The sequence below is a fragment of the Fukomys damarensis genome, unplaced genomic scaffold, assembly GCF_012274545.1.
Source record: "Fukomys damarensis isolate Sample0158 unplaced genomic scaffold, DMR_v1.0_HiC HiC_scaffold_21, whole genome shotgun sequence".
Lineage (NCBI taxonomy): Eukaryota > Metazoa > Chordata > Mammalia > Rodentia > Bathyergidae > Fukomys > Fukomys damarensis.
In genome coordinates, this window is record NW_022900933.1 from 15,359,759 (window position 1) to 15,374,908 (window position 15,150).

Consider the following 15,150-nt stretch of genomic DNA (forward strand, 5'->3'; position numbering starts at 1 on the left):
CCCGAAAAGAAGGGCTGCTGTATACGTATACAGCAGCCCTTCTTTTCGGGTGTGTGTGTGTGTGTCTACTGGGATTAAATCTAGGGATTTATGCATACATGTGCGTGTGCACACGCACATGTATGCATAAATCCCTAGATTTAATCCCAGTAGACACACACACACACACACACACACACACACACACACACACCCCAAAAGAAGGGCTGCTGTATACTGATACAGCTATCTTAAAAGTCAACTTACATCATAAAGTCTCAATTTAAATTAGTTTTTGACATATGCCTGGTCCCTCAACCACACAGAAAGTTTCTGGAGAATAGAAACTGTACCCTCTACTGTTTAGCATTTGTGTAAAGCTCAGAGCCTCCCACCAGAGGAGGTGCTAAATAGTTCCTGACTGTGCTGTGCAGAGAGTCTGGTGCCCTCTTCAGAAGGAAGGCTCTATCTCATTGACTCCTCAGCTTCTGCCCCATGAGCCTGGGATCCTCTATGCAGTCAGCCATGGAAACTGATTTTGCACTTCCTTCCCTGAAATTCCATGGCATTCAGCGAACCATCACTGTCCTACGCTGCCTTGGAGTTTCCAGACTTGGAGGGCAGGTAGAACTAAAAGAGGTTGAGCATGTGGCCATCTTGCCTCCACCAGGTTCTCATCGTGTAAGTGGATTCTCTTCTCACCAGACCCCGAGCACCTCCAGGCTATACCAGGGTCTCTCCAAGAAGAGGAGGTAGAGGCCTACATAGCCAAATACAGGTTCTTCAACCACTGGGGACCAGACCAGCTTCTCCTAGGAGTTCTACCTCCTGTGGCTTCATGTTGCAAAACACTAAAGAAAAATCTGCCCAGTTCTTCTGTGATATGCATGGATGACAGAGCTCACACAAGGGAAGACCCAGACCCCAGGTCCAGCTCCCCCTCTATTAGGTCCAAAGGCTATCTCAGGCCTTACTAGGACTCCATTGTTGTATCCAGACAGGCATTTCCTACACCTCCCGTTCCCTGCTCCACACTATCTGTGAGCCAGACTGTTGGAGAGAGTCAAGTCAGAACTTCCTCCTGTTCTGGTCATCAGCTGGCAGGGGTTGTTTGAGAGCTTCTCTGTTTCCTCTGCCCATTCTCTTCTCAGGCATTTCATTCCATGGACATAAAAACAAGAGCATCACAGAGCAAAGTCTGAAGAACTGAAAAGATGCCCCCACTCATGGCTGTCGAAGTTGGTGAAAGATATGTGGGGGGCTTCTTTACACTACATACTTTTGTATAGGCTTCATATTTTCCATAATAAAAAGCCATTATAATAATGCTAATAGTAAGCCCATCTGATTTCCCCCCTCCCTTTCATGCACTAACTACTCATTTTCCTGATAGATCTCAAGGGCCCCCTAAAAGGTACTGTGCTTTTTTTAAAAAAGAAAACCTATATCTGGAAATTCTAAAACTTCAATACTTTTTACCTTGCATACTGGAAAAAGGAGGTGTGAAGAAAGAAAGGCAAGGTGGATTATAGTCATCCCTCAGTGCCCACAGGACAGTGGTTCCAGGACCCCACTGGATACCAAAATCTGCCGATATTCAAGTCACTTACATAAAATGATATAGTACTTACTCAAACCTGCACATCTCCCCTGTATATTTAAATCACCTCTAGTTCACTTATAATACCTAATACGACATAAGTGCTATGTAAATAACTGTGACACTGTGCTGTCTGGAAAGTGATGACAAGGAAAAAGTCTGCATGTGTCCAATATTCCTTCGGAATATTTTCTCTCCACAACCGGCTGCATCCATAGATGCACAATCTAGGTTCATGAAGGGCAGGCTGTGCTTGGAGTCAGACATCTGGCCCTGAGCTCCCTCCTCCCACCAACTCTGACATTTGGTAACTGTCCACTAGGATACCCACATTCCTTGGCCCCAGGCTCCTAGACCACCTTATTGTGCAGCCCAAAGGAGATCACCCGAGCCTCAAAAGCACTCGGCTCCTCTGTATCCCCAACATGAAGAGAAAGCACCCTTATACTTGTTATTGTGTGTGCAAGGCTACAGGAAACATGTCCTCAAAGTTTTCAGGGCATAAGAATCAGACTTCACTGTTTCATGGCCAGGGAGTTACAGGTGGAGCCCACGAATCCACCTTCCCATCAGTTTTAGGTGCCTGTCCTTGAAGTGTCCTCTCCCCCTTCCTGAGAACCCATAGGGACAGCTGGAAAGGGCAGCAGAGACGGCGCAGGGGGCACAGACCACAGCAGCAAGCGCTTCCAGGGAAGGAGAAGGCAGTGTCCCATGTGGTGACACCACCAAGCAGGGCTGGGAAGGACGGAAGGAAGGGGCATGGTAAAAGGAAAAGTTCCCGCATCAAAGCTTTGTCTGGCTAATATCTTGTCTGCGTGTGCACACGCACATGTACTCGTATCTCGTTTAACCCAGAAATGCCTCCCCAGAACTGGCTCATCCTGTTCTTCCCAGGCTCCATTACTACATCTCCATCTAGCCAGGGGGGAATTTTTAGAATATGAACTGGGTCAAGTCACTTCCCAACTTAAAATCCCCACAGCCATTTAATGCTTTTAGGATAAAGTATACAATCCTTAAAGTGACCCTCAAGGCCCTGCAAGTTCTGCCCCTCCACCCCCGCCTCATTAACCATGCCATGAGCCAGGCTTCCCTCCCTCTCTACCACTGCCATCACAATGGCCTTAGGGTCCCCCACAGACCACAGACTTTTTCACATGCTCTTCCCTCTGCCTGATATGAAATGTTTCCTCTTAAAGGAAACCTTCCCTCAGCATGCTACACCTGAACAGTTTCCCTTATTTATTCTCTCTATATCTTTCTAAACTTTGTGACATAACACAGTCTCCACTTTTATTTATATATATATGGGATTATGTGATTAATGTTTCTCTCCTGAAACGAACCATAAGCACCACAAGGATAAGGCCCATGTTGGTTTTGCTTAACCACTGTGTACCCACAGCCACAGCAACTGGTACATTGTATAAGTTCAACTAATACGTAAAATTCCCAATGTACCATGCCCTGGAGAAATACATGGATGAAGAAGAAAAGTGAGATACAAGCCATAGAAATTTGTGACTCACATGACAGGCCAGCGTGCGATGACACACTTTCTCCTGGACGTGGACGACTGAAAATCTTCTGGAGTGTCCCAAGGACGGCTGTCACTGGACACCCCAAGATCTCATGCTCTCTGACCTCAGAGCATCTTTGGGGAACTGTCCCCAGAGAACCATGAGAAAGTGGCTTGCCTCCTGGGAATGAGGGGACTAAAGAAAGTCAGAAGAGAGAGAGACAATGCCAGCCTTCTCAATGTCCCTCCTTTTCTCTCTCTGAAAATGCAGCTTTGTCCCTCACTATCAGACTCCAAGAGAGAGGTGGGGAGGAGAAGGTCACAGGCAGCAATGATCGTCCTCCCTCTATCTAGAGCCACTGAGACAGGGAGCTCAGGTTATCTCTGAGCTCATTCTTTCCCTGGAGATGAGTGGGGGTAGGGCTAGCAGAAAGACTTAGAACAGTTGATTCAGAAAACAGGGTGTCTTTCTGCTTGGTTATCAGACACATGCCCATTCAAGGGATGTAAAACAAGCTGAGGTTTGGATTCTCTGACCAGGCTATTGAGTCCATCAATTACACCATGCAAAGAAAACTTCGGACAGTTAAAAATAACAGAGGGGTCTGGTGTTTGGAAGATCTGGAGTTTGGAATGCCAGCTTGTCAAGCACAGAGCCCTGCCTACCAGAACTGTGTTCCAGGAATTTGTGCACACACCCCAGCCCACCGGGGAGAGTTGCAGATGAGCAAGGTGCCCAGGCTGTCCCCTACCACCCTATTAATGAAATGTGGCCTGAGCGACTTATAACCCTCTTCTAGCTGGGAGAGGAGGGCAGAGCTCACTTGTGCAGAAGCGTCCATCCCCCACAGAGGAGGTAACAGTGCACAAAAGCAGGCACCAGGACCCCAGTGGGGGAGTAGCACCACTGCACTCTCTGGGCTGTGTTCCTGCATCTGCAAATGTGGCATCTGTGAAATTCCTGTTCCTCAGAAGGACCCAACACTGGCACCAATTAAACAGTATGTAAACCGGGCATAGTGGCACATGCTTGCAATCCCAGCATTCTAGGATGAGGCAGGAGGACTGCAAGTTCAAGTCCAGCCTGTGTAACTTAGTGACTTAGTGAGACCCTGCCTCAAAATAAAAAATAAATATATAAAAAGTGCTGGGGCTATAGCTCAATGCAAAGATCCTGGGAGTTCAATTCCCAGTACCAAAACACAGAAAGAGATAAAGTCATAGTGTTCACATTTCTGTCTCTGTAAAATAGAAAATATCAAGTCCTCAGCATAAGGATTTGAGAATTTTTTTTAAGACTAAAGAATTAAAAATCAATAAATAGTGCATAATAATCATCTCTCAGACCAAGCATTCTATAGATGAATCTTTCTCAAAGTCTCCTCTAGAACAACTGTTCTGAGTAAAAAAAAATTAATAACAGTGACATATTATTATTGTATTTCTAGAATTTTCTTCTGGGATATATAAATAATGCCATATTATATATTTCTAGAACTTCTACCAAAACAACAGAATGCTTCCTACCTATTATCTCCCTTTCCTTGAGGTATTGATATGTGGGAAAAGTCAATCACTACGTCTTTATTTTACATAAGGGGAAACAGGGACACTGCAAGCCTCTACAGAGAGACTAATATGCGTCAACTCTTCTAAGGGCTTTACTACTTCTGTAATTCTGTCGACAACTTTATGAAGGTAGAAACTATCATCTCCATTTTGCAGATGAGGAAACTGAGGTTAAGGATCCTTTCCTAAGTCATAGTGTTTGGATCTGAACCCAGACTCTGGCTCCAGAGCCCACTCCCGAGCCACAGTCACACAGCCCTTCTCCCTGCATGGAGAGTCTGAGCTTATGAAGGCTGTGAGACTCCGAGGCACCTGAGGGTTTGCACAACACCAGCTTTCACCAAGGGCCAGTTCTCTGAGGACAGCTGGGCCAGGACAGGGTTCCTGTGTGCTTGGGTGGGTGAAGGAACGCACTACTCTCAGCATAAGCCTTCAGCACCCCAGGAGGAGATGCACTCTCTTAGGCACCTGCTTCATTCTTTCCCATTTGAACCGTAAAACTAATCCATGGGACACTAGGCTCAGAGCTTCAGAGTCAACATTGTGTGTGCCTCCCTGCACTGGATGTGTGCACTGTATTTTACTTATACCACGCCTGGGTTATTGTAGCTGTTAAAGAAGAAGGGTGGTGATTAAAGCAAGAGGGAAAAGAAGACATTTAGAATGCCCACTCGGATGGCCCTGCAGAGCAAACCCACCTCCATGGGTGGGTGGGCTGCCGCATACCTGCAGAGCCAATGGTTCACACCAGCACAGGTCCTGTGGTATTTCCCTCCTCTCTTGTCCCCTCAAGGACAGGTGCCCAGGAAAGTACCAGAACATATCACAAAGGACTAGGATTCAGTTTAACCCCTCAGCAACGGGAGCAACTGGAGGTGACCCATCCTCCTCGCTGGAGGACCCAGGACCACAGCCACCAAACCATCCTCCCCTTGGCCTCTCTGGCCCTCACAGTGTCTCACTACTTCCCAGAAATTGTCTGCCAAACCCTCTGGCCCCAGGTAAAGTTCTCCTTTATGGACACACACACACACACAAGGACACACACACTCCCATCCAACCACATGAACCTTTCTGCTGTTCTCCTCCTATTCCTTCTCACCTGGCCTTCACCCAGAAAAGAGGGAAGTCCTTTAAGGAGTGGCCCAAATGCCTTCCAACGAGCCCTTGTTTACTTTCCTTTTAGGAGTAAAGTCCCGCACCTCACCCTCTCTACCTGCCCAGCTCTCAACACCCTGCTCAGGGCCACCCCTCCCTGGAGCCTTCTCATCTCAACCAAAGGATCAATGTTCTCTGTTCTGATTCCACAGACCCCTCGTGGCAGGGACCCATTGTTTAGAGCAGCTATTTACCACCACAGAGCCTCGCTCTCCCTATTTCTTCTCTCAGAAGCACCCTTTACTGTGTGTAAATTGTGTCCTTTTCCTTGTATCCTGCCCTAGCTCCTATAAGATTCAATGGGCCTCAAATTGGGGAGAAAACTGGAATAGTTTTCACTTCCTTTTTGTGCCCTGTTAGTGCTTTTTGGCCAGAGTGCTGTCCACAGAAGAAAGGGAGAAGATGTAAATGGGGAACAGGTGAAGGGGACAGAGGTCAAAAGAAACTTAAGCTGAAGGTGCAAACCTTGGCACTAAAGCATTAAGTGGACTATTCCTCTATCCAGGGCTCAGAGGGCCTTGGAGAAGTTTATCTCTGAGCTAAGAAATGTAATAAGAAACAGAAAGCACAAGAAAAAATTACCAGTGGGCTCTTTCTCCCTGGAGATTTTTTTCTTTTCTTTTCTTTCTTTTTTTTTTTTTTTTTTTTTTTTTTTTTTTTTTTTTTTTTTTTTTTTGGTTTTGACACAGGGTCTCACTATGTAGTTGAGACTGACCTGGAACTCACTGTGAAGCCCAGGCTGTTCTCGAACTCACAGCGATCCTCCTGCCTCAGCCTCCCGAGTGCTGGGATTACAGGCATGTGCCACCATGCCTAGCCTCTCCCTGGAGATTTTAAAATGCTACAGTAGAACCCCAAGGAGAGAAACCAGGAGAGAGAGACAGAGGTGTTCTCAAGTGTTACATGTCCCAAACAGTTCATCTGGGTAGCAAAGGAGATGGGCATTTGGGGCAACACTGGGAAATCATACAAATTGTTCCATCGATCAGAGCCTCTTCTGTTCTGTATTTCTCAGGAAAATGAACTCACTTCAGGCAACTAAGGAGTGACAACAAATCATGATCAGAAGCAGGACCAGCACCGTAGGGCCCTCCCAGATTGGTAGATCATCAAATAATAAAACAAGAGTCCTGTTGCTCCAACAGGAGCAAGAAGTAGCTAGGTCTCCAAAGAATTCCAAGCCAACCAGGCTTCCTCCTTCATCTGATAGTGGCTGGGACCGCCAGACCCTGAGATGAGAAATAATGCCCACTGGAGTGCTTTGGACCAGGGGATGATGGGAATTTCCAAATGTCACAGAACTGTAGAGATCAGTGTTTATCCCTGCAGCCCTGTACATAACTGACCTACAATTGAATGGTCCAAACCTGTTTCCCATCCTCCAGAGATGTGTGTAATTAGATCAAATGAGGACAGAATATGTATAAGTATCTGTTATACTGGGATGGCTGCCCAGAAAGGAAATGAGCACCAGGAACTGGACTGCCCTGGGCGCATCCTCTGTGCTGAAGGATTATGTACTGGGATCGGGAGAAGAGTTACCTTCAATAGCACTGTGCAATGTGACTTTTCTGAGTGGACATTTTGTATAATTCTGCTTCTACAGCCTATGTTTTGTGCACCATCAGAATTTCCTCTGACCTTCTGCACTGAAGGAGACCTAGCAGACCAGGGTCTGGACTAAAACTTGATGCTGGGATCCTCCTCCTTCTCAAATCTTCATCTCCCTCCTGACACAGAGCCAGGCCTTTGCAGAGCAGCATCTCCTTCCAAGTATCCCACAGGACAGAACGAAATGGGGTAAGACAACATATAAAAGTCATAATCACACATCAGCATCTCCCTCAATAGGAGGGACAAAGGCACACACATGATCCCAAGACACAATGTTTTGTTTGTCCAGTAAAGCTTTCAGCTTTGGATGTTGTTGGAACAGTGGGTCAGGGTGAAAATTGTTATCCATCTAGGCATCAATACTGCAAAATTATATATATACAGAGTCCACCAAAAAACGTATACACACTTCAGGAAAAGAAAAATAGTATGATGGTTTTTCAACAGATGGTGTTACTCTCATATGGGGAATCCTAGAGGATGTCCTGTGTTGCAGAAAACTTACTATATTGCTGGCCCCTAGAGAAGAAATTGAAAATGCTTGTGCAGCAGTCTCAATGACTAAGGTTACCCAAGCAGCAGCTTGCCATACTAATAAATGTCTAGAAGCTAATGGCCACCTCTTGTAATTGTAGAGGCCAAAAGTAACTTATATCAATCTTATGATGTCTCAGTAAACTTAGTATTAAAATGTTTGCACAAGTTTTGTCTTTTCCTTAAGTGTAGATACATTTTTTTTTGGCAGACTCTGTATATATCTAAAAACCGTGGCTAGGGGCTAGGAATTAACTCAGTGGTGCCACTGCCTGCCTTGTAAGCACAAAGTCCTGAGTTCAATCCCCAGTACCAAAAATAAAAACCATGGCTGGTTTAAAGTCCTCTCAAAGCTGGATAGGACAACAGATGCTTACCAGATTTCAATCTTGGGTTGAAGCACCACAGTACTCATGTCTGCTGTTCTTCTCTATCTTAAAAACTAAAAAACTAAAAAAAAAAAAAAAAAAGAGGCTGCAGATGAAGCCCCATGGGAGAGCACCTGCCTAGCATGCACAAGGTCCTGGGTTCGATACCTTGCACCACAAAAATAATTACATATATAAAAAATAAACAAACATAAAAACCAAAAAAAAAAAAAAGTCCTCCAGTATGAAAAGGCCAAAGGAAATCACAGCTGAGCATGTAGACACTCAATAAAAAGTGGTTGGTTTATTGGTAGCTATTCACAAACCCTAAGTTATTTAGTCCCAAAAAGAAAGCAAAATTGAAGTGTTGCCTCCACTTCCCAAGATGCAACGGGGAAAGCTGTTTAGATCCATATGATACAGTGGTCAAAGGACAAAAAGACTAGAGTGATGTCGCCTTGCCCAGCAGCTGCACCTTCTCCAGGTAGGCAAGTCCAAGCCTGTGTCTGCTGCCTGACACCTGAAACTGAAGAGTCACCGTAGAGGGATTCTGCTGCCTTTTACAAACTCCTGTCACTAGGAAGAAAATGAGAAGTATGTCAACTTCAAAAGCAGACCTAGGTGGGCAGAGCAGTGTGCCTGCCTACTGGCTTTCTTTCTTGACTATTCCTCACATACTTTCTATTTGCCTGCTAGTCTAGGTCCTAGGGAGAGAAAGGCACAGGCAGCCACTATCCTTGCCTTACAGAGCCTTATAAGCCAGCAACCAACCACACAATCAAGTGTTTCCATGCTTGAGATAGACATGGTGACACATGTCTACAATCCTAACACTCTGGGAGGCTAAAGCAGGAGGATCATAAGTTCAAGCCCATCCTAGATACCTTAGTGATTTAGTGAGACCCTGTCTTGAGATATAAATAAATAAATAAATAAAGGGCTGGAGAGGTAGCTCAGTATGAAGACGCCAGGTCCAATCCTCAGTGCTGGAAAAAAAATGTATTTATATGGCTAACAAAAGAGTATGTAGGAGAACAGATGTGACCAGCACTATCAAAAAGCCAGCAGGCCTCACTGGGAAGAGGGCACTTGAACTGTTAGGAGTAAGCAGGCAGGTGTGCATCCTGTGCCTCTGTGGCAGACTGGGGCCCGGGGGGTAATCAAACTGCCTGCTCATGGGAGTCACAGTTTGGTGACATGCTGGGGAAGGCTCAGAAAGGCTGTCTTGACAAGGATACAAAGCATCCTATTAAGCTCCCCCTACCCCATCACTTATGATGAGGCCCTCCCCTGGAGCTCATGTACCTGTTGGGCATTCACAAATGGACTCTTCCAAAGCTGTGAGCCCACAAATCTATTTGCTAAGATTCACACCTAGATGCACTTTTTTATGGGAAAATGATCCACACTTTCACAGGCTTTTTGACAGGGTCTATCATTGCAAGGGAAGATGAAGAAGAAATACTCAACAGCCAACTGAGTAACCTGAATATAGTCTGCCATGTAGAAGCCATGTTTTCCCCTCACTTCTCCTGCATAGATCTTAGTACCTACACAGATAGGTGTGCTTTCAGGACTGGCACAGCTGAATCAAGAAGAGCACTTTGTCAGCGTAGGAGTCAGTGTAAGGGGATGGGAAGAAACCACCATTTTCATCACCAAAATAAATATCTTGTGTATTGATGTGTCCAGGGCTTATAAAACCAGTACCTCTCTCCCTAGGGCACATGGAAAAGTGTGTTTCCAGCCTTCCAAAGCCAATATTGCAAATCAAAGTCCCTAAACGTAGAGCCAAGTCACCCAGGGCAATTCACTACAATCCCAAATTGGGTTCAAACTTTAGTTGGCAGTTGCCTAGCAACAGGTAACCCTGAAGACACATCATGAAACTGAGATCCTGGAAGAGCATTTTGTGGGCACGTTGGTTCTGAAAACTAGGCCCCACAAAAGCCTGCATGCCGAGCCTCTCTGGGGCTATTTGAAGAAACAGTGGACCTCATAGCACAAAGGAGGCCAGATGGGGAGCTGAGAAGGTGTTTCGATGGCTGTACATTTGTCTACCACTGGGAAACAGGCATGAGAAGGGAAACAAGGTGCAAGAAGCAGGCAGCCTCTGCAGAGAAGGCAATAAGGTGCCTCTTCAATTCCTCATTGAGTTCATACCTACAACTACTTTTCCAAGTAATCACTGAGTAGCTCCCAGTAGTTCCTTAAAAATGTACACAGTTGACTTCTGGGAGGATGGCAAGAGTGGCGAACAGTAGGTAATCAACCTCTCTGAGATTTGATGTCCAGATGCTGGAATATAGCAATGTGAATAAGAGAAGAAGAGGGAAATGGGTCCCCGAGATCTAGCAAGGATCTGAAGAGAAAATTAAACCCACAGGGAGAGCAAAGAGAGAGACTTCAGTGAAAAAGAAGGAGGCAGCAAGTGGTAGTTTCTGCCTGGGTCCTGACTCACTGCATGGGAAGGGCAATTTGAACCTGAAGATGCACTGTGACTACTGGCAACCCCAGAAGCCTCCACGGAGAAATGCATTAGTGAAATAGAGCAGTGTATGCAGCGGGCTGCAGTGGCTAGTGAGTTATTTGGATTCAGACAATCCCCGGAAGAGGCCTAATGAATGGCCAGTAGCCAGCTTGGAGAACAAAATGAGCTCAAAACTCAGAGAAGCTGCAGGCTGGCTCTATCAGGGTAAAGTGGAATTAAGTTCAAGTCAGCAGGTGGTCAAAAAGCCAAGTTCAAGCCATCAGGAGGCACACATGGTGTTGCAGGCTGAACAAAATGGGTTCCAGCCTCACAGCCAAAAATTAATCTGAGCTTCAGAACTAAAGTTGCAGGCTTAGTAGGATTATTCACTACCCTGCCATAAATCTACAGCTGGCTTGTTGGGATTTATCAACATAGATCTGGACTCTGCCCACTTTGTCTACCAGTGGCAGCAAAGACATGCCTTCAAGTGAACTGTTTTTCTTGTTATTATTTTTGTTTTGTTTTTTCTTGATTCTTTTTGTTTTTATATAAGTGTGAACACTGTTTCTAGTTTTCGTTGTTGCTGTTGTTCTGTTCTGTTCTTGTTCTTATTTTTTCCTTCTCTCTTTCCCTCCTGTTTTCTTCACCAGTTTCCCAAAGTCTACATAATTACTTTTGTTCTCCAGCTTTGCTTCTAATCTCTACTTCCTCTTCTTCTATTTCTCTCTCCTTTTTTTGTTTTTTGGTTTTTTTTTTTAATGCACTGGAGATCGAACTCAGGACCTTGTGCTTGCAAAGCAAGTGGCAGCAACACTGAGCTAAATACCTGGCCCAATTTCTCCACTTTTCCCCCCTAACCTTTTTTAGATTTTTTTTCCCCCTGAGGGTAAAATCACTATATTGAGGGTATATTTGCTGTATATACAATTTTTTGGTTTGTTTTAAATTTCATTATATAATCTATATCATAAAGTTAAAGGTGGCAATTTTTTTTTTTTACCAGAGATAGAACTTGGGCCCTTGCACTTGCAAGGCAGGCAGCAGAACCACTGAGCCAAACCCCCCACCCAGTGGCAAATTATTATAATAGATACCACAGTTCGTCATTCTATAGGTTATTTTGATGCTACTGTTGTTACTGAGTGTACTACTTTAGCCAAGGTGACATAGTTTTTCTAATTGGTTGTTCTTCCTGGTGGGCCAAGACTGAGATTGCCTAAGGGTTATAAACAATACTATAGACCAGTGCCAAAGAACCAAAGGCAGCAATTTCTCATCTTCAATATATTGAAGAGATAGGATCTTGCAACAGACTGAAAACCCAAAAGCCAGCTGCACCTGGAAGACATCTCTGAGAAGGAGTCATTTCCTCAGAGTTCTAAATACTAACAATCAAGCTACTTGCCATAAGCAATTTAAAAGCATCAATCCAGGAATTCAACTAAAAAAACAGAAAATGAGAAGACACTTAAGGAAGATGAAATCCCAAATTTCCAGCCCACCAAAGACAAAGCCAGGGCGTAAAGAGGTTAAACAATTTGAAATCCACCCAGATGGACTCTCAGAAGTGGTAACAGCAAAAGTAACAAAGCAGATGAATGAGGCTCTAGAAAAAAAAAAAGCACAAATAGTTTCTCCAATAACTACAGAGATGATGGTCATAGTAAAAGACACTGTTAGTGACTCCAGAGCAAATATGGTTAAAAAAAAATAGAGGACCTTAGGAAAATGATGGAAACCATGAATGCCAACATAGGAAAGAAATGGATTCCATGAAACAGATTCAAATAGATATCCAAAAGATTAAAAATTCCCTTGAAAATATATGCAGCAGAATGAGCCAATGTTAGGACAGAATTATCAGATATAGAAGACAGAAGAGTGGTTAGCAACAATAAAAACAAAGACTTCTTAAAAATAGCAAGGGACCACAAAAAAAATCTAACAGCTGCTAAATGATGCGAAAACAGAATAACATAACATTGATCAGAGTTGATTAAAATGAAGGAGATAGTGCAAACAACATTGAAAAAAACCCTATTCACAGAAGTAATGGCGGAAAACTTCCCAAGAAGGGAAAAAGAATTTGGCCTAATGTTAAGTGAGAACTTAACATTATATTTTTATTATATATATTATATTATAGAACTGTAATGACCCATGATCAAAAAAATCTATACCAAGACACATAATAGTCAAGATCCCAGAAATTCAACATAAGAATATAATTTTAAAAGCTATTAGAGAAAAGAAACAAATCGCCTATAAAGGAAAACCCATCAGAATCATAGCAGACTTATCAACACAAACCCTCAAGTCAAGGGAAATTTGGAGTGAAGTATGTCTAGCCCTAAAAGAAAATAACCTCCAACCCAGATTGATGTACCCCACAAAACTATCTTTCAAAATTGATGGAGGAATACGATCCTACCATGACAAAGAACATCTGAAGCAATTCATGACCACCAAACCAGCATGCCAAAATGTTCTGAAAGACAAGTCTACAAAGAAATAACAAGGACTACAACTTCATGAACTCCAACAGAATGAATCTACCAGGCAAGGCTGCCAATTGAATGGGGCGGGGGGTGAATAACAGGACAAGGATAAGTCAATATATGTCAGTTATAACCATCAATGTAAATGGTCTCAATTCACCAATCAAAATAAACAGACTGGCAGAATGAGTGAAGAAGAAAGAACCAACATGTGACTGGAAACCAGAAAAAAGCAGGGGCAGTTATTCTATTTGCAGAAAAAGTGGATTTCAAGCTAAGACTGATTAAGAGAGACAAAGAAGGCCACTACATCTTTGCAAAGAGAACAATCCACAAGGATGAGATAACAATCATAAATATATATGCACCAAACCTAAAATGTACCAATAAACTTAATGAATTAAAATAAATAAATATGAGTCAAATACCAGCTCACCTACCTATATAAAACAAATATTAACAGATATGAAAAATCAATAAGTACTAACAATTTTAATGAGGGGGCTCAATATCCCACTATCACAAATAGACAGATCAACTAGACAAAAAAATCAACAAAGAAATATCAGAACTGAGCCAAACTTGTGAAAAATGGTCTTAATAGATGTCTACAGAGTGTTGCAGCCCACAACATCAGAATACACATTCTTCTCAGGTGCACATGGGATATTCTGCAAAACAGACCACATACTAGCTCACAGAACGTACTTAAGGAAATGGAAAGGAATAAACATTATTCCATGCATATTATCAGACAATAGTGCAATGACACTGGAAATAAATACTAAAAGAAACCACAAAAACTTCATAAGCACATGGAAATTAAATAGCACTATCCTGAACAATCAATGGGTCACAGATTAAATTAAAGAAGATATTAGATAGTTTCTACAATTAAACAATAATGCCAATAAACATACTAGAACTTACGGGATGCAATGAAAGACAAGGGAAATTTATAGTGGTGAATTCTCATATCAGAAAAACAGAGCAAGCTCAAATAAATAACCTAATGTTAAACCTCAAGTTTCTAGAAAAAGAAAAGCAAGTCAAGCCCAGAGCTTATAGCAAGGAAGAAATTATAGAGCAGAAATTAGTGTGATGGACACTAGGAAAATAATACAAAGAATCAATGAATTCAAGAATGAGTTTTTTGAAAGATTAAATAAAATTGACAAATGCTTAGCTAACCTTATAAAAGAAGAAAAGAAAAGACTCAAATCCATGCAATTAGGAATGAAAAGAGTGGAGGAATCGCAACAGATAGTGCAGAGATCCAGAAGATCATCAATACCTATTTTGAGAACCTGTTTTCTAATGAGATGGAAAAAACATAAAAGAAATGGACAGATTCCTAGATGCAAATGAATTACCAAAACTGAATCAAGAAGATATAAACATTCTAAGTAAACTAATATCAGCTAATGAAATTGAAGATGTAATTAAAAGCCTACCAAAAAAATTAAAAATTAAGAAAAACAAAATAAAAGCCTACCAACTGAGAAAAGTCAAGGCCCTGATAGATTCACTGCTGAATTCTACAAGAACTTTAGAAAAGACCTAATGCCACTACCTCTCAAACTCTAATGAAATTGAAAGAGAAGCAATACTCCCAAATTCATTCCTGGAAGCAAGCATTACCCTAATACCAAAACCAGAGGATTCAACCAGAAAAGAGAACTACAAGTCAATCCCCCTAATGAACATAGATGCAAAAATCCTCAATAAGATACTGGCAAACAGAATGAAGCAAATTATTAAGAAGATTATACACTATAACCAAATAGGATTCATCCCAGGAATAAAGAGATGGTTCAACATACACAAATCAATAAATG

The 15,150-nt window shown here is 42.8% G+C and overlaps 1 protein-coding gene across 2 annotated transcripts in view; it reads right to left on the bottom strand.

Moving 5' to 3' along the window:
* Positions 1-15,150, bottom strand: part of Dpf3 (double PHD fingers 3) — a 252,482-nt gene that overhangs the window by 223,793 nt on the left and 13,539 nt on the right. The window contains exon 1 of one of the 2 annotated variants that reach the window (XM_010645416.2): positions 3,109-3,208. The exons of the other annotated variant lie outside the window; for it this stretch is intronic. Coding sequence (XP_010643718.1) covers positions 3,109-3,110 — 2 coding nt within the window. The 5' untranslated portion in view covers positions 3,111-3,208. Of the gene's footprint in view, positions 1-3,108; positions 3,209-15,150 lie in introns of those variants that run through there. 2 annotated transcript variants of the gene reach the window in all.